The following is a 20,865-nucleotide window of genomic DNA, read 5'->3' as shown; positions in this document are numbered from 1 at the left end:
CACCAAGCCACTGTGTTGGCCCATTTACCTCATGGTCTGAGACCAGGTCTCACTGGAGTTCACTTAGGCTGACCAGCTGACTCCCAAGCCCCAGGGAGCCTCTTCCCTCCAAATTCTCAGTGCTGGGACTCCACGTGCACACCACTGTGCCAGGCTTAACCAAAACCGTGCTCTTGGCTCTTCAGTCACTCGTCTCCTTTGACCACACACATGCACATGCCCTTTATTTTAATGGAATTGTTGGGGTTCCAAACACAAGTCCTCCTGCTTATTGGCACCTTTGCTGACCTGTCTCCTAGAGTCGTTTGCTAACTAGTCGGTGTTGATTGCACCTGACTGTCAGAGTTCTCATTGCAGAGGTGCACACAGGGAATGATAGTAGGCTAGTCCCTGCGAGACAAACTGTTCCTGGACTGCTGTTCCGTACACGGACGGATGACGCGTAGTCTGCTTTCAGTAGGCTGTGATGAGAGAAGGATCTGTTGACAACTACGGCTCCTTTCCTGTGCTGTACAGTACAGCTTACTACATCACCAGAAAAACACTCCAGCAGTTGTACAAATCATCCTCTGGGTAATGGGTAGCTTCAGAACAACCCCGTGTAATTAATGCATATCAACACCCAAGTCAAAGTGCTGCTGCTACATAAAATCATGTCTTAAGTAGTTTCTCCAGGCAGCAACAAGTGGAGAACAAGGGTAAAGTGTGTTCAGTGTTAACGTGCATTGAGTAGAACATGAAGGTAACGTGTGTGCACTTCACCGAATAGGTGGAAAAGACGGAACACATCTGCAAGGACAGTTTTGTTTGCCCCTTCTGAGATGAAGGCAGAGTTACCAGTTCCTGGGCTCACGCAGTCATCTGGCCTGAGGGGGGAACTGCATGAAGATGCAGAGGTTTATTTCGATTTTTCTGTTTCTCTGTGTACCCCGGTTGTCCTGAAACTCACACTTTAGACCAGGCTGGCCTTGAACTCAAAGAGGTCAGCCTGCCTCTGGCAGTGTATGCTGTCACCACCACCCAGCAGGGCAGATTTATGTTAATTTATGTTTATTTCTGTGTGTATGCTGTATGTGTGTGTGTGTGTGAGAGAGAGAGAGAGAGAGACAGAGAACACATTCTTGGAAACTGGAAGGGCATCGGATCCCCTGGAGCTGGAGTTACAGGTGGTTGTGAGCTACCTAATGTAGGTGCTGAGAACCAAATTCCAGTCCTCTGAAGTGCTTCAAGCACTCTTAATTGCTGGGCTCTCTTCAGTAAGAATCTTAATGAAGTAGATAAAAAACAAGATTTAAAAACTTTAGAATTTTATTAAATTTATTTGTGGGGGTTTCATGATTATGCCACAGTGATGGTATGTGTGGAAGTCAGAAGAACTTGTGGAAGACGACTCGTTTCTTCCATTGAGGGAGTCTCAAGAATCCAATTCAGGTTGTCGGTCTTCACTGCAGATGTCTGTGCCAGCTGAGCCAGCTCCCAGTCCTGATTTTGCAAACTTCTGTGCTCTTTTCTGTGTTGTGAAACAAGGCTACTTTCTCTTTTCCAATTTGAAGAATGTTGTAGTTTAAAAAAATGCATCTTTAAGTCTCCCTTGATAACTCGGGGAAGCTGAAAGGTCGTGGCTCTGAAATAAAAGCATCTTAGCTGGGTGTGGTGGCATGTTCTTAATCCCAACACTTGGGAGGCAGAGGCAGGCAGATATTTGTTAGTTTGAGGATAGCCAGAACTACATAAAGACCTTGTCTCAACAAACAAACCAAAAACCCATCTGGACTATAGCTCAGTGGTAAAGAAGATGCCTACCATTCATATGGCCCTGCATCGATTCCTGCACCACAAAGGTTTCTAAAAGGTACTTTAGATGTGGATGGACAGAGGCCAGGCCACTAGAAAAGGGTCAGGAGACGGGAGAAAAAGAATCTGCAGGGTCAAGGAAGGCAACAGAACATGGGATATAAAGGGGAAGGGAGAATTCCTGCAGGGAAGGCACAGTGAGAAGAGGCTGGGAAGCGAGGGAGGTTGCAGCTGAGTGGGACATGTACACATTCACAGAGCATTTGCAATGTATGAAATATAAATGGGAATTTCTAGAATACTTTATAAAACATTTTCATATTGTAAACGGTTGAGTAGTAAAAAATACCGTATTCCCCTACAGGGAAGTGAGACATGAACTTCTCATGTGTTACCCCAGTAGCAGACAGTAAAATAGCGTCTGGACCTCAGTTAAGTAAAAATATCATCTAGCAAGAATCAAAATGTGGGAGAGCGAGGGTATTCACTGTCCTCTTCCGTGCTTCCCATCTCTGTGTCTATATCTGGGCTGCTTGAGGATGTCCTGTTTTGGTGACTGCTTTGGGAATCTGTCACAGGTCTGCTTTCTGTCTCCTGCAGCCGTGGTTTCTTCCCAGGCCACTGGTCTTGCATGTCTACATCTTTACGCTTAGTTAGCTGGGCTTCGGGCAGAGGACTAGCGTCAGGGCTGTGAATATACTCCACCATTAAAGTCAGCTTAGCCACATCAAGATGATGCTTCATGTTACATCCACTTTGAGAAATATGTCTATTTTTCAAAGAAATAACACAAGAATGAAGAACCTCAGACTCTGGAAAAAAGGTTCGTAAAGCTTGACAAAGAAGAATGTTCTCCTGGGGGTTGTTTTGGACAGTCTTCTCTCCTAAAAAAAATAAGAAAGAGCTTAATGTTAGTTTTACAAACTTTTATGATTAGCTGTAAAGTAAAAACTATTCTAAAAGACAGATTATTCAGAATAAGAATGACATAACACAGATTCCTGTCCATGTGCCACTCTATTCTAAGAGAAAAGCAGTCTTGTACTTTTTATCTGATACAACACACCCACCACAGTACCGTGGTCACCGTTTGGGAAGATTACGAGCACAGTGTCATCACTACTTGTAATCCCAATACCTCGGGTCATTGGTCAGGACCATGGCTCATGCGAATGTGAAGCTAGTGTCATCTGCTTACCTGCTGCTTTAATCCGGGCTTGCTGCTCTTTTCTAACTTCTTTTAATCGGTTTACATCCATCATTAATTTCTCTACTTCTCGTTCACTTTGTTCAACTTTGTGGCATATGCTCTACACAATAAAACAGTGCACAGATGAAAACATTCCAGGTTTTATACTAATGAGGCTTTACAATATAACATTCTCAGACTGTAGAATACCATTAACCTTTCGTGTAAGCCACCTCCATAACAAGCATTTGATGATAACAGCATACACTGTGGATGTATTAGCTTTCCATTTATTTATGGACCAGCTATTTCCTTGATAAAATTCATTTTGAAATATAAAAAAAAAGTATTGGGCTGAGGATAGAGCTCATTACCTAGAATGTGTGTAGCCTGGGGTTCAAGTCCCAACATGTGCCCCACCCCAAAAGCTGAAATACATTAACTGATTCTCACGTTTATGACGTGGAAGTAGGATTAGCAGTTAAAGGTTATCCTTATCTATAGGGAGCTCAAGGCCAACCTGGGCAACACAAGAACTTGTGTCATAATACCAAAAAAACAAACGATAAAATAAAAAGTGGCTATGTTTTAAGGAAATTATGGAAGATTATAATTCCTGTAAGACAAACTACATTTGAAGAGCAAACTGACATTATATGTCTCAGTTTTAAAAGAATTAGTAATTTTGTTTTGGAACTAGACTAATAAAAGTTTATATAGGATAATGTTTGGATAATGTTTCTTACTGTTAAATATTGTTAATTTCAAAATATAGGTCAGAATTTAAGTATAGCCAGTTGTAGTGGGTACTTTTCATGGTATTTGTCCAGAACTATTCAAATAATCAAGACATAGAATCATTATATGTCCGCTGAAATACAACTGGGTGAAGACATATAGTAGAGAGAAAAGCTAAGAATGATCTACTTGGAAAATGTAGAGCGGATGCTAAGTGTTCCCACCACAAAAATGCTGACACAAGGCACAAGGCAGTTGTTACTTTCCTAGATATAACCTTCTATCACACACACACACACACACACACACGTTTCCCCTTTCTTACAGACAGGGTCTCATGTAGCCCAGGCCAGCCTCAAACTTACTGTGTTGCTGAGGATGACATTGAACTCCTGATCCTCTGGCTTCCACCTCCACAGTGCTAGAGTGGCAGGTGTGCATTACACGTGGCTTTACGTGACAGTTTTACCTGTCGATTTAGAATTTAAAAACATACTCCATTAAAATAAAAATAAAAGATTGTGTGGCAAAGTGAAAATGTTTAATGATACATTTTGAAGAAAAAAAAAATCAATACAAATTCTGTTGTCGTCACTGTCAAGTATGTCCAAGTATTTGTGTGTTGGGGAAAAACTTGAAAAATGGCAAAATAAAAATAAATAATCACTTGAAAATGGTGACATTCTTGGCTGGGCATGATAGCAAATGCCTTTAACCCAAGCACCTAGGATGCAAAGGAGGGGACTTCTAGTCCAGCCTGATCCACTTAGTTCCAGGCTAGCCATGGCTACACAGTGAGACCCTGTCAACAGACAAACACAAAGCCACTTGGCTTCTTCCTGCAGCAGAAGGGAATAGGAGACTCAGTCAGACATTATGCATAGTGAGAAACCTTGGAGCACCCAGCCGCTAATGAGAAGTCTATCAAATCCCTCCCCAGGGAGCCTGTGGAGGAGGCAGTAAAGAATGTCAGAGTCAGAGGGATGGAGGACACCAAGAACACAAGTCCTCTGAATCAGCGGGATCAAAGCTCGTGTGAACTCAGAGGCAGCATACAGAGGGCCTGGGCCCGCCCGGGTGTGCTAGCTCCTCTGCATAAATATTACTGCTTCCACTTTGGTGTGTTTATGGGATTCCTCAGTGTGAGAATGAGTGGGGTTTCTCTTTCTTGTTTCTTCTCTTGGGCCCATTTCCTTCTGTTTTTTTTGTCCAACTCTGATGTGTTATTGTTTTATTATATTTTATTATCCTTTAGAAGCCTGCCAATTGACCTAGAACTTCAAGGATGGCCTTGAATTCTGATAACTGCCTGCATCTGCCTCCCAAATGCTGACATTGAGGATGCGTGACACCAAGGCTTGCCTGTTTGTTTTCTAATGAGACAAAAAGGGAGTAGATTTGGATGGAAGGGGAGATAAGGAGGTACTGGGATGAGTAAGATGAGGGGAAACTATAATCAGGATATGAGAGAAATTTTTATTTTTAATAAAGGGGAAATGGTGACATTCTCAGAGCTATTTTCAAAGTTTCTGTGTTATTTATTCACTAAATAAACTAGTATGTAGGGGATCAGAGAGATAACTCAGCAATTAAGAGTGCCTGAGTTAGGTTTCTAACACCCACATGGCAGCTCATAACTCTTTGTAACTCTAGATATAGGGGAACAAATGCTCTCTGCAGGTCTCCAAGGGCACTGGACACACACTGTACACAAAGACATGAAGGAAAAAAAATGAATCACATCAAAATAAGTAAATCTTTAAAAATTAGTATAGCCAGGTAGTGGTGGCGCACGCTTTTAATCCCAGCGGTCGGGAAACAGAGACGGGGATCTCTGAGTTTGAGGCAGCCTGGTCTACAGAGCTAGTTCCAGAACAGCCAGGGCTGTTACACAGAGAAACCTTGTCTCAAAAAACATATATATGTCAGTAGTGTACGAAGTGTGTTAACCTTTTTTCCCCTTACTATGTTCTACTAACAAGTATGGCTACCATAAAAATAGATTTTAGATATCCAATTGAGAAAAACAACTGACCGATGTTCCAATTTTGGACTCGTGATTTTGTGATTTATTAGAGAAAGCCTCGTGTGTGTTCCAGGCTGGCCTCAGACTTAGTATGCAGCCAAGGATGACCCTGAAGATCTTCCTGCCTTTACCTCCCCAGTTCTGCAATTACAGATGTACACCATTGTAGTGCTGGGGATCAAACTCGGAGCTCTGACTTCTAGGCAAGTGTTCTGCCAGCTGAGCTACATCCTTCGCCCTGCAGTGCTTGCTTTAAGCAGTACTCACTAAGGACTGTCCCAGCAGTGACGGAGCATGGTGAGGACGTTAGTGCATGCCTTTGGAACAATAGGTAATAATTCTGGGTCACTTTGTTCAATTAAGGATTTAACTTTTTTCTTCCTTTAAGAAAGGCAGGCACAGTGATGCCTTCCTGTAATCATCATGCTAAGGTAGAGCAGGATCCCGGGTCAGGGCTATGCTCAGGTAAACTCTCATAGAACGGTACAACCTGAGGCTCCTTCTGACCAGCCATTCTCTTCATCTCTCTGGGGTCAGATTCTGCTACAGTCCTCAATCCCCTCTGATTTTACACTGCTCCAATGACTCTCTTGCACTTGGGATCCATCTTATGACTCTACAGTGACCTACACTGATGCCGTAAGACTATAATGCTGTAGTGATGGTTGTGCTTCTAAATCTGCATCCTTCTTCATCTTCAAGAAGACTACGGGGGCTGGGCCTCATGGCACATGCCTTTAATCCCAGCATTTGGAGGACAGAGACAGGAGAATCTCTGTAAATTCAAGGACTGCTTGGCCTACTACATAGTAAGTCCCAGAACAGCCAGGGCTCTATAGTGAGATCATTTTTGAAAGAAAAAGAAGAAAAGAAATAGCTATAACCATGTATAATGAGAGCAAACTTAAGCTTGCATCCCATCCCCAGAGTCTCTATTATGGAAGTCAAAGGAATACAACATATACTCAAAAAATGTTAGCTTTTCTAGGAAACAATTCATGCAGTCTACTGACGTGAACGAACTCTGGAGTGGTCCAGAAGTAGTTACCTTTAATTCCTCTTGTATCGCAGCGTACATTTCATTTATCTTATGCACCTCCTTTAGCGATCCATCTTCATTAAAAAACTGAGAACTGTGAAAGCAAAGATGATTTCCTTGAGTAAGAGTATAGAACTATGGAAGGAAAGGGGAATCCTCCAGTTCCACAGGGTTCCCTTAGTATCTACTGCCTGGATGAAACTCACCTGTGTGTTCTCACGGCTCTGCTAAAGCCAGGGGATGTACAGGAAGCAGATTCTGTTTTATAACCCAGTTGATCGGACATTCCCAGATTGGCAACCACCAAAGGCACCCTATGAAAAAGCCTGAGGGGAAAGTTTAAAACAGGATTTAAAACAGAAAGACAACACCTGCCATCAGAGCAGGCTGTTGTCCCAACAGTGTCAGTAAAAACAGCCCCATCATTAGTTAGCAAGATAGAATTTTCCCAGATGAGCTAAGTTGAAGCAACTAGATTTTTGTTTTTTAATATTAGGTGTATGGATGTTTTGCCCACATGTATATCCACGTGCCACTAGTGTCCTCGGAGGCCAGAAAAGTGTCCATCTGCCTGAACTGGAGCTACAGGTGGTTGGTTATGAGCGGCCATGTGGGAACTGGAGTCCTCTGGAGAGCAGTGTTCTTAACTGCTGAGCCCTCTCCAGCTCCTGAAGCACCTAGCTTCTAAAAACGGTCACTCAGAAGTAGCGTTAAAGGCTGATGAGGTCTACAGAGGGAGCTCCAGGACAATCAGGGCTGCACAGAGAAACCCTTTCTCAAAAAACAAAACAAAAAGTCAAGATGTACACAGCATACATATAACATACATACATACATACATACAACATACATACGTACATACATACATAAGCTGCATGGGGGCTGGAGAGATGGCTCAGTGGTTAAGAGCACTGACTGTTCTTCTAGACGTCCTGAGTTCAATTTCCAGCACATGGTGGCTCACAGCCACCTGGCGCCCCCTTCTGGCATGTGGGCACACATGGAAAGAATGCTGTACACATAATAAATCTTTAAAAAAAAAAAAAAAGCTGCATGGACTTAGTTTAATGGCCATCTCACCTGTTCGTGAGCATGAAAATAAGGAATTGAAGCTGAGGAGAACGGTGAGCTGAAAGGCCATGGGAGGCAACACAGGTGACGATGTATGATTGTATGTATGTTTATAATGTCCGTGTGTTCAGAGAACAGTGTCAGAAGTTGGTTCTTTTCCTCTAATGAAGGTTCTGGGATAGAACCCAGGTCTTCAGGCTTGTGGGACCAGCTGGGTCATTTTGCTGGTCTTTTTTCTTTTTTTTATTCACTGTTTTAAGTAGTTCAACTTCCTTTCAAGCTCTATGTAGCTGAACATAACCTTGAACTCATAATCTTAATCTCACTGGAGCACAGGGATTATGGAGATTCACCATCATGCCTGCCTGCCTGCCTGCCTGGTGTCAATCTCGCACTGTGCCTCTGTGTCTCCTCAGCTCACCAAAAAGGCAGAGCAGGTTAACATCCCTAGTCCAAAGTTTGAAATGTGAGATAGGATCTTATTATGTAACCTAAACTGACTCAAACTCTCAGTCCTCCTGCTTCACTTACTTGGACTATAAGGTTGCATCACCACAGACAGTAAAATGTGAATGCTTCTAAACACTGTCACACAGAAATTGTCTGGAAATGCTAAGACTGTAGGTTCAAAGCTAGACGGGCTCATCTACCCATTTCTTTTCTTTTTCTTTTTTTTTTTTTTTTTTTTTTTTTTTGGTTTTTCAAGACAGGGTTTCTCTGTGGCTTTGGAGCCTGTCCTGGGGCTCTCTTTATAGACCAGACTGGCCTCAAATTCACAGAGATCCACCTGCCTCTGCCTCCTGAGTGTTGGGATTAAAGGTGTGTGCCACCACCGCCCAGCTTAACTTAATTCTTATATTCCCAGAGAATGTAGTTTATAATACCCAAGCAGACTGTTTGAGCTCACTGTGGCAAGCCAGCAAGAAGTGCTGTCTCTCAAGAAGCTGTACCAGTCCACACTACGTCCATACGACAGCGACAGCTCCAGTCCCAGCACAGACGTCCAAACCATCACTGCACCCTGGCTTCCACTTCCTTGCCTAGCCTTTGTTTTCTCACATATTACTAATAGTAAGACTTACTTTGTTGTTACTGTGACACCTTATGCAACACTATATGAAAACACTTAGAGCCACAAAACACTACAAAAAAATTTAAAAATTTAGCTTAAAATAGTCAGGACCAACCAATGCTTACCCCTTTTGAGGTTTATATAAGGCGTGTTCCAGGCAGTGAGTGGAGCAGCTTTCTGTTGTTATACTTGGTGTCAACAGCAGAAAAACAAGCTCTGGGCTTGAAAGATGCATCTGTAAGTTTCTGTGCAACAACTGCTCTCTAAACGTCATTGTCTGATCCGAGTGACGACGGAATTTGTACCAGCCAACCACTGTCTGGGGAGAATACAGGAAATTAATGTATGTTGGTTACAATAACTACATGTCTTCCTGCAGCTTAGCAATGAAACCATGGTCTTAAGCAGTAGCTGCAGTTGTACCCAGTGGCTCCAGCACACACGGGACTGCGGTTAGCCTGGGCACACAACAAACAAAACTAAACAAAAACCCTGCCACAGCCTTTTTGTTTTATGGAAGCAGTGTTTCTCTGTGTAGCCCTGGCTGTCCTAGAACTCGCTCTGTAAACCAGGCCTGCCTAAACTGGGATTAAAGATATCACCACTAAGCCTGGCAAAACCTACAGGACTTAAAATGGCTTTTCCAACTGTTGGTAAAGTTTGGGTTATACATAAAATAAGTCAAGAATATACTTAGTTATAAACTTTAATTTTGTAAAGTAAACAAACTGACATAGTTACTTTATATTTAGCATAAAGGAAAAAAAAAAGACCCAACACATTTAATGCAGGAAAGACAAAACAAGAACCTCCTTGCCAGGGAGTGGTGGCACACACCTTTGATCCCAGTACAGCCACGGCTACACAGAGAAGAAACCCTGTCTTGAAAACCAAAAGAACAACAACAACGAAAAACAAAACAAAAAAACCCCACCAAGACCACCCCGCCCCCCAAAAAACTTCTTGACTCGACTGGTTTTTTTGTAGACTGGGTCTTATGTACCCCAGGCTGGCCCCAAGCTCCATATGTAGACAGGGATGACCCTGAACTCTGGTTCTCCTGCTTCCTTCTCTAGTACTGGGATTATATGTATGTGCTATGTGCTCAACATTTTTAAAATAAGTTTACATAAGTACTTTTAAGTAAGTTTACATAAGTACTGTACTAATGGAGCTACATCCCCAGTTCATACTCTGCATAAACAACAAAGTAAAACATTTGCTATCTTATATTCACTATTGTAGGGCCCGGTCTACCCTTGCTCCTTGGGGTGCATCTTGAGGACAATTCCTGGTCAGCTAGCTAACATCCTGCTTGCTCCTGTGCTTCCTCTGCCCTAGCCGGTGATTAGCTGAAGGGCATTGTTTCATCTTTGGTATGGTAATTTCCCACCTGCCTGGGAGGAAATCCTTATGCAGCAGCCAAATCCCACCTGCCTGGGAGGATATCCTTATGCAGCAACCAGGTATATAGGTTTTTCCCTAAATTGAATAAAGTGGCATTCGGCTGATCTCCTTTCGAATGGCCCAGGTCTCTTGTGTGTTTCTTTCAATCTCCAGGCCTTTGCCCGGACTCGTGTAAGGTACAGAGACGCGAACTGTACCAAGGGGGTAACGCAGAATCGGGTGTTACACACTATCTTCTGTTAGAATGATGGCTCAGTGGTTAAGAGCACTGGCTCTTCTTCCAGAGGACTGGCGTCCAATTCCCAGCACCCACATGGCATCTTACAACTGCCTATAATTCTACCTCAAGGAGATCCTATACCCTCACACAGACATAATGCAGGCAAAACACCAATGTACATAGAATAAAAATAAATCATTCTTAGAAAAAGAATTTATGTGAAGGAAACACCCATGTCATTGTCTCACATAACAGGAATCGAGGCCTGTAGTCACACTCATGTCCTATGCACACACTTGGTTTATAAAGGTTAAGCTGTTTCAAATTATCTTAACAGGGCTGGAGAGATGACTGAGTGGTTCAGAACACTGACTGCTCTTCCAGAGAACCTGGGTTCAATTCCCAGTACCCACATGGCAGCTCAGAAATGTATGTAAATCCAGTCCCTAGGCGATCTGACACCTTTACAACATTAAACATAAAATAAGTTTTAAAAATAAATAAATAGCGGCTGGAGAGATGGCTCTGAGGTTAAGAGTGCTGAGTGTTCTTCAAAATGGACCCAGTTTCAATTCCCAGCACCCACATGGCAGCCACAATTGTCTGCAACTCCAGTTCCATGAGACCCGACACCCTCGCACAAACATACAGGCAAACGAAAAACTATGTTCAGAAAATAAAAATAAATAAATAAATAAATAAAATTATTTTAAGATCATTTGAAAGGATCTTGTAATCTGCAGCATGCACAAAAATTCATGATTAACAGTAATAACTGTTTTAAACTAGAAAATAATTCTCATTACCTTATAGTAATTATAATAAAAAAATAACCAGTATATATTCATTTGTACATTAAGATTAAGACATTAGAAATGGCTCCTGTAATTCAGCATTTGAGAGTCTGAGGAGGATAGCAAGTTCAAAGACATAGTGGGCTACACAGTGAGACTATGTCTCAAAAATAAAACACATTCTTTTTAAAGGAAAATGTTCCTATAGGTATGCTCCCTAAATAATCCAATTAAGAAATGTATAGACTGTGCTGTGTGTGCGCACAAGTAGACATGGTGTGTGGTGGTCAGAGGACAGCTTGTGAGGCTCAGTTCTCTCCCTCTTTCTATCATATGAGTCAAAGGGATTGAACTCACTCAACCAGATTAAAAGCAGGTGCCTTTTATTGCTAGCAACAAATATAATTTTTTAAAGTCCAACCATTTCCTTTTAAAACATTTTTACACTATGTATTTGTGTGTGCATGCGCACATGTATGTACGTAAGTGTTCTACCCATGGGGAGACCAGAGGACAGCACATTGTTCTCTCCTTCCCCCCACCATCTATGGTTTCCACAGACTGATCTCAGATTGCCAGGCCTTGTGCTTTAGAGCCAGGGGATTGAATCCAAGATTGAGGCAGGCAATCACCAGAGCTACATCCACAGCCTGTGTCAGGATCTCACTGGTTCCTAGGTGGGTCTCAAACTTGAAATCCTCCCATCTTGGCTTTCATACACTTAGCATAACATGTACACACCCAGTATCTAAAAGAAACTTCTATTATTAAATCTACTTTCATTCTAAAATCAGAGACGTGTGCCAACATCCCCAGTAACCAAAACTTTTCAAGAAATCTAATTTTATACTCACAAACATAAAATTTTAAAGACAAAATGCATATCTTGGAAAAAGTTGGACATTCTGACTGTTCAATAACTTTTATCTGAATATCAAGTACCCAGAGGTTTTAAATGTAATTCAGTATAGGTAACTGTCTCTGCATTTATATAAAATAGTAACTGCAGGGGCTGGAGAGATGGCTCAGAGGTTAAGAGCATTGCCTGCTCTTCCAAAGGTCCTGAGTTCAATTCCCAGCAATCACATGGTGGCTCACAACCATCTGTAATGGGGTCTGGTGCCCTCTTCTGGCCTGCAGGCATACACACAGACAGAATATTGTATACATAATAAATAAATAAATATTTAAAAAAAAAAAACTGCAAAGCCAGGCTGTATGACATATTTGCATTTATATAAAATAATAACTGCAAAGCCAGGCTCTATGACATATACCTGAAGTCCCAGTCCCTTACTACAGCACTTTGAGACCAGAAGACAAAACAAAGAGTGCAGCTATGTGAAAATAAAAAAACATATTTCTATTATGTTTTAGAATATAATATAGGTAGATAGATAGATATAGATATAGATATTATAATCAGACTGGAAAAAGCTGTAGTTAAACAATGTTCCACAGAAGTCGGTGTAAATCCAAATAGTCAAGGACATAGTAAGATGGGTACTTTTTTCCATTTCAGATATGCATGAGTGTTCTGCCAGCTTGTATGTCTGTGTACCATGTGCATGCATGTGTTCACACAGGGCATCAGAAGAGATCAGATCTCCTGGGACTAGATTTACATCTGGTTAAGACTCCATGTGGGTGCTGGGAACTGAACCCAAGTCCTCTGCCGAACTTCCTGGGAAGAGTAAGTCTCCTACATGCTCTACTGAACACCACTACGGCTTCTGTAAAAGTCTATGTTTTTAGGAGTGTAAAACAGTGCAAACAGTGCCGATAAAGAAAAGGTGATACCTTTTTGACATTTGAAAGAATTTTCTTCAGTGCGTGTTCGTTTACTTCACCTGAAGAATTATAAAAGCTATAAAAATCAAAAAGAGATTTCAATAAGCTAGAACTCTGATCAGCTTTACTAACACTTTAAATTTTAGTCACCCCAACCCACACTATATAACCAAAATGCACATCTACGTCCCTAAAAGAAATAGTAGAGAAAATTAAAAATTAAATTGTAGAAACATTAGATCCAAAAGCAAAAACAACATAAAATAGAAAAACTTCTAGGTATGAGTTTGTCTATCATACTTTTAACTAAACAGAACAGTAAACTATTCATTAAATACAAGTGTCAAAAAGTTCATATTGCCAATTTACAGTTCACTTATTAATAACTAGTAAGCCCTAATAGACTATATAATGAGTAACAAAGGATAGTAAGAAAAGGACAACTTATTCATCGCTAATTCCAAAAGCTGTGTGTTTAGGGTGTCTGGGAGACTGAGGAGGGGAGGATAAATCTGGGTTATGGGTTGTCCAGTGGTTTTTGTAGTTGGACTTCCAAGATAAAGAAAAAATAATTCTAAACAATCTAAACATTTACTTCTATCTTTGCTTTCTCTCATGTAAGGGAGACTCCAAGTCATAGTGCCTTCCCTGTAGGTGCAGTTTATGTGTGTGCACACAGGTAAGCAGGTGCATGAGCACATAAAAGCCAGAGGTTGATGCTGTTGTCCTTGGTCACTCTTCCCCTGATTACTTGACAAGGTCTCTCTCACTGAACCTGGAGCTCATAGATTCGGCTAGTTGGTGGCCAGTGACCTCTAGGGATCTTCCTGTCAGTGCTCCCTGCCCCACTCCCTGACACTAGGGTTATATGCCTGGAGCGTTTACACAGTTGCTGGGGATCCAAAGCCAGGTCTTCATTATTGCGTGGCAGCTAGTTTAGCAATGGAGCCATCTCCTCAATCCTAGCCCTTCCTTTTATCATTAAGATGAACAATATTTCTTTTTATAATGCTAAAATACTAAACAAAATCCTATACGATTTTATAGGTTTCTTTAAAAAAAAAAACCCTGGAAATCCTCAAGTATACATTGGAAATATTTATTTACATAAAACTGACCAACTGTATTCTACTTGGCAACATTTTTAAGCTTAGGTTGGTGGTACAGGCCTATAAATCCAACCACTAAGTAGGTTAGGGCAAGAGGATCACCACTTCTGCCTAAGCAACAAGAGCGCTAAGGCCAGCAACTTAGTAAGACAATGTCTCAAAGAAAGAAATAAACACACAACTGTGATTACAAGTTAACTCAGCAGGAGTAAAGCCCTTGGTCCTATCTCCAGTACCACAAAGAAACAACAACAAAAACTAACCTCCATTAAAAATGTTTTAATAGGCTGAGGGGTGGCTGGGTTCACTGAAGGACATCTGCTATGACATGAGTGACTTGGATAAAGACTGAAATCATGGCAGGTCCAGAAACCGGTGCCCAGTTTCTGGGTTCAATCCCCAGAGAGGTGGACAGGGAAGAGGAGGAGAGAGGAGAAAAAAAAAGGAAGAAAAAGATTTTTAATGCTGTCTAACATGGTCCACTTCTAAGCATCTGAACCTGGTGCCTAAGGCCGTAAGACCTCAGGGTAAATAAGGATAGGCTAACAGTGTGGACATGTGAGAACGCCTGGAGCCTAAGGCCGTAAGACCTCAGGGTAAATAAGGATAGGCTAACAGTGTGGACACGTGAGAACACTGATTTTATGTCAAGTTCTTAGAAAGAGTATTATATGGAAACATAATAAGTCAGGTGTGGCGGCACGTGCCTATAATCAACACTTGAAAGGCGGAGACAGACAATCTGGGGTTTTAGGCTAGCGTGGGCTAAGACCCTGTGTTGCATCCCAACTCCCCAAAACGATAAACAGTAAAGAATTCATACTTAAGTGCCAAATTTTTAAGTTACTAAATTTTAGGTATTATTGACCTATTTAAGGACCTTCTAGACTTCTCAGAGGAGCACATAATCAGTGTATTCAGCTGAAAAGTCAGGCGATACAGTTAGTGCAGGCTAGTACAGTTCATCCGTACACGGCAGTCAAGACATCCCAAGTCTTTCCCCCATGTCTATTTCTGTTACACACTCTTCCTCAGTGTCCCTACAACCCCTAGAAATAAACATTTAAAAAGAGGGGCTGTATAAAAACAACTCACAGCGTTATATTTTGATAACCTTTGTAGTAAATTATAAAGCTGACTATTAATGCTTATCTAACTTGGTCTTCAAAAGATGTCATCAGAAGACTTTGTTCTAAATATATTCACCAATATGACTTATAAGGGGAAAGCACCAACATGACAGTTGTTAGAAAGCCTAGAGCCTACGGCTGGGGCTTAGCAGAAACTTGCTCAGCATGCGTAAGGCCAAGTCGCACCCCCAACACCACACACACAAACCATTAAAAGGAAATGCCATGTCTTCTAGTTTTGTCCTGTTAAGTCAGTGGTTCCCAATTTTCCTAATGCAACCCTTTAATACAGTTCTCATGTTATGGTGACCCCCAACCAAAAAATTATTTTGTTGCTATTTCATAACTGAATTTTATTACTATTATGAATCGTAATGAAATACCTGTGTTTTCCAAAGGTTTTAGGTGACCCCTGTGAAAAGGTCATTGAATCCCCAAAGGGTGTGAGAAGAAAATAGAATCCTCAAACTAAACTGGCTTTTCAGCGGCAGGGAAAGCAGCTGAAGGTAATACAATTACTGAATTATAGACGGGTACACTACTGCACCTTAAACAGACGACAAACCTCCTTCCATGTGTGACTGAGACACTGTTGTTCAAATTATTTAATGTGCAAAGAATAATTTCCATAACGGGTGACTCGCTTGTTTTGACTGATGCTGTTACTCACCTAAAAAGCCGGTAGCATGGAATGTATTTCTGAATGTCTAGAAAGAAAGGATTTAGGTTATGAGTGCAGTAATCGTTTGCCCGCCCCGCTGAGGCGTGTTCACCTTACGCCGCGAGCTTCATTAAGCACACAGTACTTCATTTGCTCTTCAGACATACCCTAAGACTCTTACTCTGTCGATGGCCATGGGGCCAAGAGGAATCATGGGACTCCCCAGAGACACAGGGCTAAAAATCCTACCTGGAACTACATGCTATATTCACTAGTCAAAGACAAACATGTAGAACCCAAGTGTTGATCCTTCTGCCTCCACCTTCTAAGTGTGGGGTTACAAGTGTGTACCACTATAACCCACTCATATTTTTTTTTGCAGTGCTTTAAAAAAATATTTAGGGTATATATTTTAACAGTTTAAACACACACACACATACGAGCTGGAGAGATGGCTCAGTGGTTAAGAGCATTGCCTGCTCCTCCAACGATCCTGAATTTAATTCCCAGCAACCACATGGTGGCTCACAACCATCTGTAATGAGATCTGGTGCCCTCTTCTGGCCTGCAGGCATACATGCAGATAGAATACTGAGAATACGTACACATAATAAATAAATAAATCTTAAAAAAAAAAACAACAACACACACAGCACACAGGCAAGATGGCTCAGCAGGGAAAGGCACTTGCTGAAAAGCTTGACCAACTCAGTTCAATTCCTGGAACCCACATGATGGAAGGAGAGAAACGACACCTCCCCACCCCCATCCCTGCAGTTACACATGACACATGTATCCCCCATAACAATTAAAATGTTACAAAAAAGAGCAGTGCCATTTATGCTATTTACATTCAGCATATGAACTACCCAAACCATACAGAACTAAGTGACTCACCAATTGTATAAACAACTTTAACGTTATCCATTTGTGAATCAGTAATGCTATTCTGGGCTTCACCTTTCACTTCACCGAGAAGAAAACCTTCCTATAAGAATAAAAATAAGAAGCAGTATAAGAAACAGACTGGAGAGGATTACTGCTGTTTCCGAGTCATCTTTTCTCAGTATTTTAGTGTATACACGTGTGGGTAACTGGGAAAGGCTATGCGGAGAAGAAAGCCCTAACTTTAAACAGATGGGTCATAATTTGGGAAGGCAGAGCTAGAAACACTTAGCAGCCCAAAGCAGAAGAACGGAGAGTCTGTCTAAGGGCCCAGCAGAGCGGTTTGTCGCCTTCACTGTACAACCCTTACTACTAGCACTGTGCGGAAAGCGGCTTTAGACACTGGAGCCCTGACACTTTGGAACGAAGACACAACACTTGATACACTTTACTCGACACTGTTCAGTACACTCTCTGGCCTGTTTTAGTGCAGTCCCCAAAGCTCCTTTAGATATTTTTTTTACTTTCTTTCACTATGTTACTAAGAATTTATTACAAGATGCTACTTCCCTACCTCAAAGTTTTAAAGTGAGTGTTTTTGTTTTGTATTTGAGTCAGGGTTTCTCTGTAGCCCTGGCTGTCCTGGAACTTGCTCTGTAGACCAGGCTGGCCTTGAACAGAGATCCACCTGCTTCTGCTTCCCGAGTGCTGGAAATAAAGGCACACGCCACCACCGCCCAGTTTACAGTGAGATTTTTAGATCTTCTAAATTTTAAAAATAGGCTTCTAATTTTTTTTTTTCCACTTTGACTCGGTGGCTTCGAAAGTAAGCAAAAGTTTAACGATGCATTTACACACGTGACCCAGGACCAATCTGCATTTGTAACGGAAAGCGGCACGGAAAGTAGTAGGGCCGTCCCCTCTCAGGACGGGTTTGGGCAGCCACCCTGAGCCCCAGAACCCGGACCGGCCAACCCCCTGCGGCTGGCAGCCGTGGCCGACCTCCCGGTCCTAGCCGCAGACCGCCGGCAGGGCACGGCGCGGGGATCCCTCGCGAAGTAGTGGGTAGTGAGGGCGGAAAGCGGCAAGATCTCCCGCGCCCAGCAGGAGGCCGCCGGGAACTGCACCCCCAAACTTGACCAGGTCGGAAGGGCCCGGATGAGAGCCAGGGAGGGCGCCCCGGTCCGCAAGCCCCCACGGCCAGCGGGAGCTGCGGGCAGGGACGGCGGGGACGACAGCCTCGCGCCCAGCTCACCGTGTCCGAGTTGGTGTTGAGATGCTGGAAGGTGAGCGCGCCAAACACGAAACCAGACAGCACCCCCAGTGTGCTCTCGCCCTCCATACCTCCGGCCCAGGCGCTGCCGCCACTACCGCGGCACGTGACGGGAGGCCCGAGGGCGGGGTTTGAGGGGCGGGGCCTGGGCGGGGGTGGCGCCTGCGCACGGGGAGCAAGTGTTTTGGAGGGAGTGCGAGTGCCCTCTAGCCCAGGACAACTCTTGGATCAGCTTCGCTGAGATACCTGCATGCAGGCATGCCTATTTATGGGTAGTTTAAGGCAATTAATGGTTGTAAGAATAAGAATTGCTTGGCAATATTTTAATATCACAGATATGTCCCATCTTGGTTTTCTAACTGTATTATTATATTACACTGTCCTTCACCTATTGAAACTTAGAAGACCAATCATCAGTTGTGGGGGGAATCTTTTTTAGTTTATTCTAGTGTGTTGCATTCTTCTGTCTATGCGTGTGTGTTTGGCTCTGTCGTTTGTTTGCTTGCAATTAAAAAGTTAAGAACTGAGTCTAGTTTAAAGACCACATAGGTTTTTTTTTTAACATTATGAGAGTTTAATGATAAGCATAATCACACTGCTGGGTCATTTGCTATAAGTGAAGTGTGTAGGAAGATGTGGGGTTGACACATATTTCACACGTGTGTACATACACAGTGATGAAAAGTGATGGTTTTTAAAGCATTGAAGGCTGGCGAAAGAACAGACTACTGAGCTGAGTTAGTATTGCGTGTCTGGGTTTCGCTGTGCACTAGCCAGGACTGGCTTGGCAGTGGGCAGGAGGAAGGCGGCACAGCTCCACTCTTTCCCTTAGGGAATTTCGGGGTAATGGTGTGGAGAGGAGGAAGGGTTTATTAAAAGACATCTTATATATGGATTCTAAGCATCGGGGTTAACAGAGACGCTCAGGGAAAACATAAGATGGGTGTGGGCTTCTTACGGGAGAGTTATACCCATGTCACATATGTAGATAATAGATATAAATTTTTTGTAGTGTGAGGCCGAAATAGATTCCATTTCTGTGCTGGACCCTTTTGGGACCTTAAACTATACCCCAGTTCCCAGTATAACCTGAAGGCCACGGTGGTGTGGGAAGTCCTTCTGTATATGTGTTGCTTTTATTGGTTAATGAATACAAAAGCTGCTTTCGGCCAATGACTTAACAGAATATATCCAGGCTGGAAAAGATATATACAGAGAGTCGGCGGAGTCAGGAGACTCCATGAAGCCACCATAGGAGAAAGATGCAGGCTGCCAGTTGGAACCTTGCTGGTAGGCCATGAACCTCCTGGTAAAATATAAAATAATAGAAATGGATTAATTTAAGAGATAAGAGTGAGCTAGAAATATGCATAAGTTAATAGGCCAAGCAGTGGTTTTATTAATAAAGTTTCTGCGTGGTTATTTCAGGGCGGAGCAGCCGGGAACAAACAAGTGGCCTTCCACCAACACTGCAGGACCCAGGCCCCCTCTTGCTCTCTCTTTTTGGCTTTTTTCGAAACAGGTTTTTTGTGTAGCTTTGGAGTCTGTCCTGGCACTACCTCTTGTAGACGAGTCTGGCCTCAAACTCATAGAGATCCGGGGCTGGAGAGATGGCTCAGTGGTTAAGAGTATTGCCTGCTCTTCCCAAGGTCCTGAGGTCAATTCCCAGCAACCACATGGTGGCTCACAACCATCTGTAATGAGGTCTGGTGCCCTCTTCTGGCCTGCAGACATACACACAGAATATTGTATCCACAATGAATAAATAAATAAATATCTAAAAAAAAAAACCTCATAGAGATCCACCTGCCTCTGACTCCCGAGTGCTGAGATTAAAGGTGTGTGCCACTACTGCCCAGCTGATCCCTCTCTAGAGGAAGTATTAGCTAATGGAGAAACCTAAGTTACACAAAGTTGCCCATTCCCCCACCTGGAGTCATACAGAGAATGTTGACCACCCAACTTTCCCTGTCAGCTGGGTAATATTTCAAACAGTCCCTGTGGTTAGCAAAGGGTCAGCAGATGTCTGGAGGACATAACCGGGGCGGGGGGGGGGGGGGACAGACCTGTTGCTATTTTCCTTAGATAACAATAGCCTATCAGGAACTAACAGCAGGGCTTTACCTAATCTTTAGTCAATTATGATATAGGATACATAATTTTGTATTTTGAGACTGTAACCTTGTGACTGCTTCGTGGTTTTTTCTCTATAAAACCCTTACAATAGTCGATGGGTCCTTCTCCCTCCATCTGCTGTGTTACACCGGGAGGCAGAGGCCCTGTGCTAGCCCGTACTTAATAAAGGAAACCTTGCTTTTGCATTCGGAAGTGTGGCTCCGTGTTAATCTTCTTGGGGGTCCTAGGACTCGGGTACAACAGTAGTACATCTCAAATGTATCATGGATATTATTATACATGACATATGTGTGTGTTGCTCTCACATTTAATTTTCAGAAAAGTAGTATGTGTATCTAAAGAACTGCATAAACAGGGGGTCAAGTTTGATTGTGATGGCAAGGGGAATAAAAATAAGAGCCCTAGCTGACGAAATAAGAGTCCTAGCTGACGAAAGTCACACTCAGGGTGTAGTTTTCCTGCCCCTTAACCTCTGCACTTCCATCCTCTCCTGTGCAAGTGTTTTCATTTACCTCAGTTCCCTGATGTGG

At 42.6% G+C, this 20,865-nt stretch overlaps 1 protein-coding gene across 2 annotated transcripts; it reads right to left on the bottom strand.

Annotated features, from left to right (window-relative positions):
* Window positions 1-1,290: 1,290 nt before the first annotated feature.
* Window positions 1,291-18,314, bottom strand: Abraxas1 (abraxas 1, BRCA1 A complex subunit). Of its 2 annotated transcripts, none has more exons than XM_048426963.3 (9): window positions 18,182-18,314; window positions 16,939-17,029; window positions 16,051-16,087; window positions 13,151-13,217; window positions 9,055-9,248; window positions 6,993-7,112; window positions 6,796-6,880; window positions 2,993-3,104; window positions 1,291-2,678 (listed from the first exon to the last, which is right to left on the bottom strand). In XM_048426963.3, the coding sequence occupies exons 1-9, from the start codon at window positions 18,266-18,268 to the stop codon at window positions 2,254-2,256; spliced, it is 1,218 nt and encodes a 405-aa protein (XP_048282920.1). In that variant the 5' UTR covers window positions 18,269-18,314; the 3' UTR covers window positions 1,291-2,253. The 2 variants fall into 2 exon arrangements, with proteins under 2 accessions (XP_048282920.1, XP_085547709.1); XM_085691583.2 differs by having other exon boundaries at window positions 18,271-18,308.
* Window positions 18,315-20,865: the final 2,551 nt, after the last annotated feature.

The sequence above is a fragment of the Myodes glareolus genome, chromosome 8 (assembly GCF_982192425.1).
Source record: "Myodes glareolus chromosome 8, mMyoGla1.1, whole genome shotgun sequence".
Classification (NCBI taxonomy): domain Eukaryota; kingdom Metazoa; phylum Chordata; class Mammalia; order Rodentia; family Cricetidae; genus Myodes; species Myodes glareolus.
This window is presented reverse-complemented; position numbering and strand designations above follow the sequence as displayed.

Coding starts and splice junctions, on each gene's coding strand:
- Abraxas1 (XM_048426963.3), bottom strand. CDS start 18,268: ATGGAGGGCGAGAGCACACTGGGGGTGCTGTCTGGTTTCGTGTTTGGC. Junction 13,218..16,050: donor CCATGCTACCGGCTTTTTAG/GTGAGTAACAGC, acceptor TGATTTTTATAG/CTTTTATAATTCTTCAGGTG. Junction 2,679..2,992: donor AGCCCGGATTAAAGCAGCAG/GTAAGCAGATGA, acceptor TATTTTTTTTAG/GAGAGAAGACTGTCCAAAAC.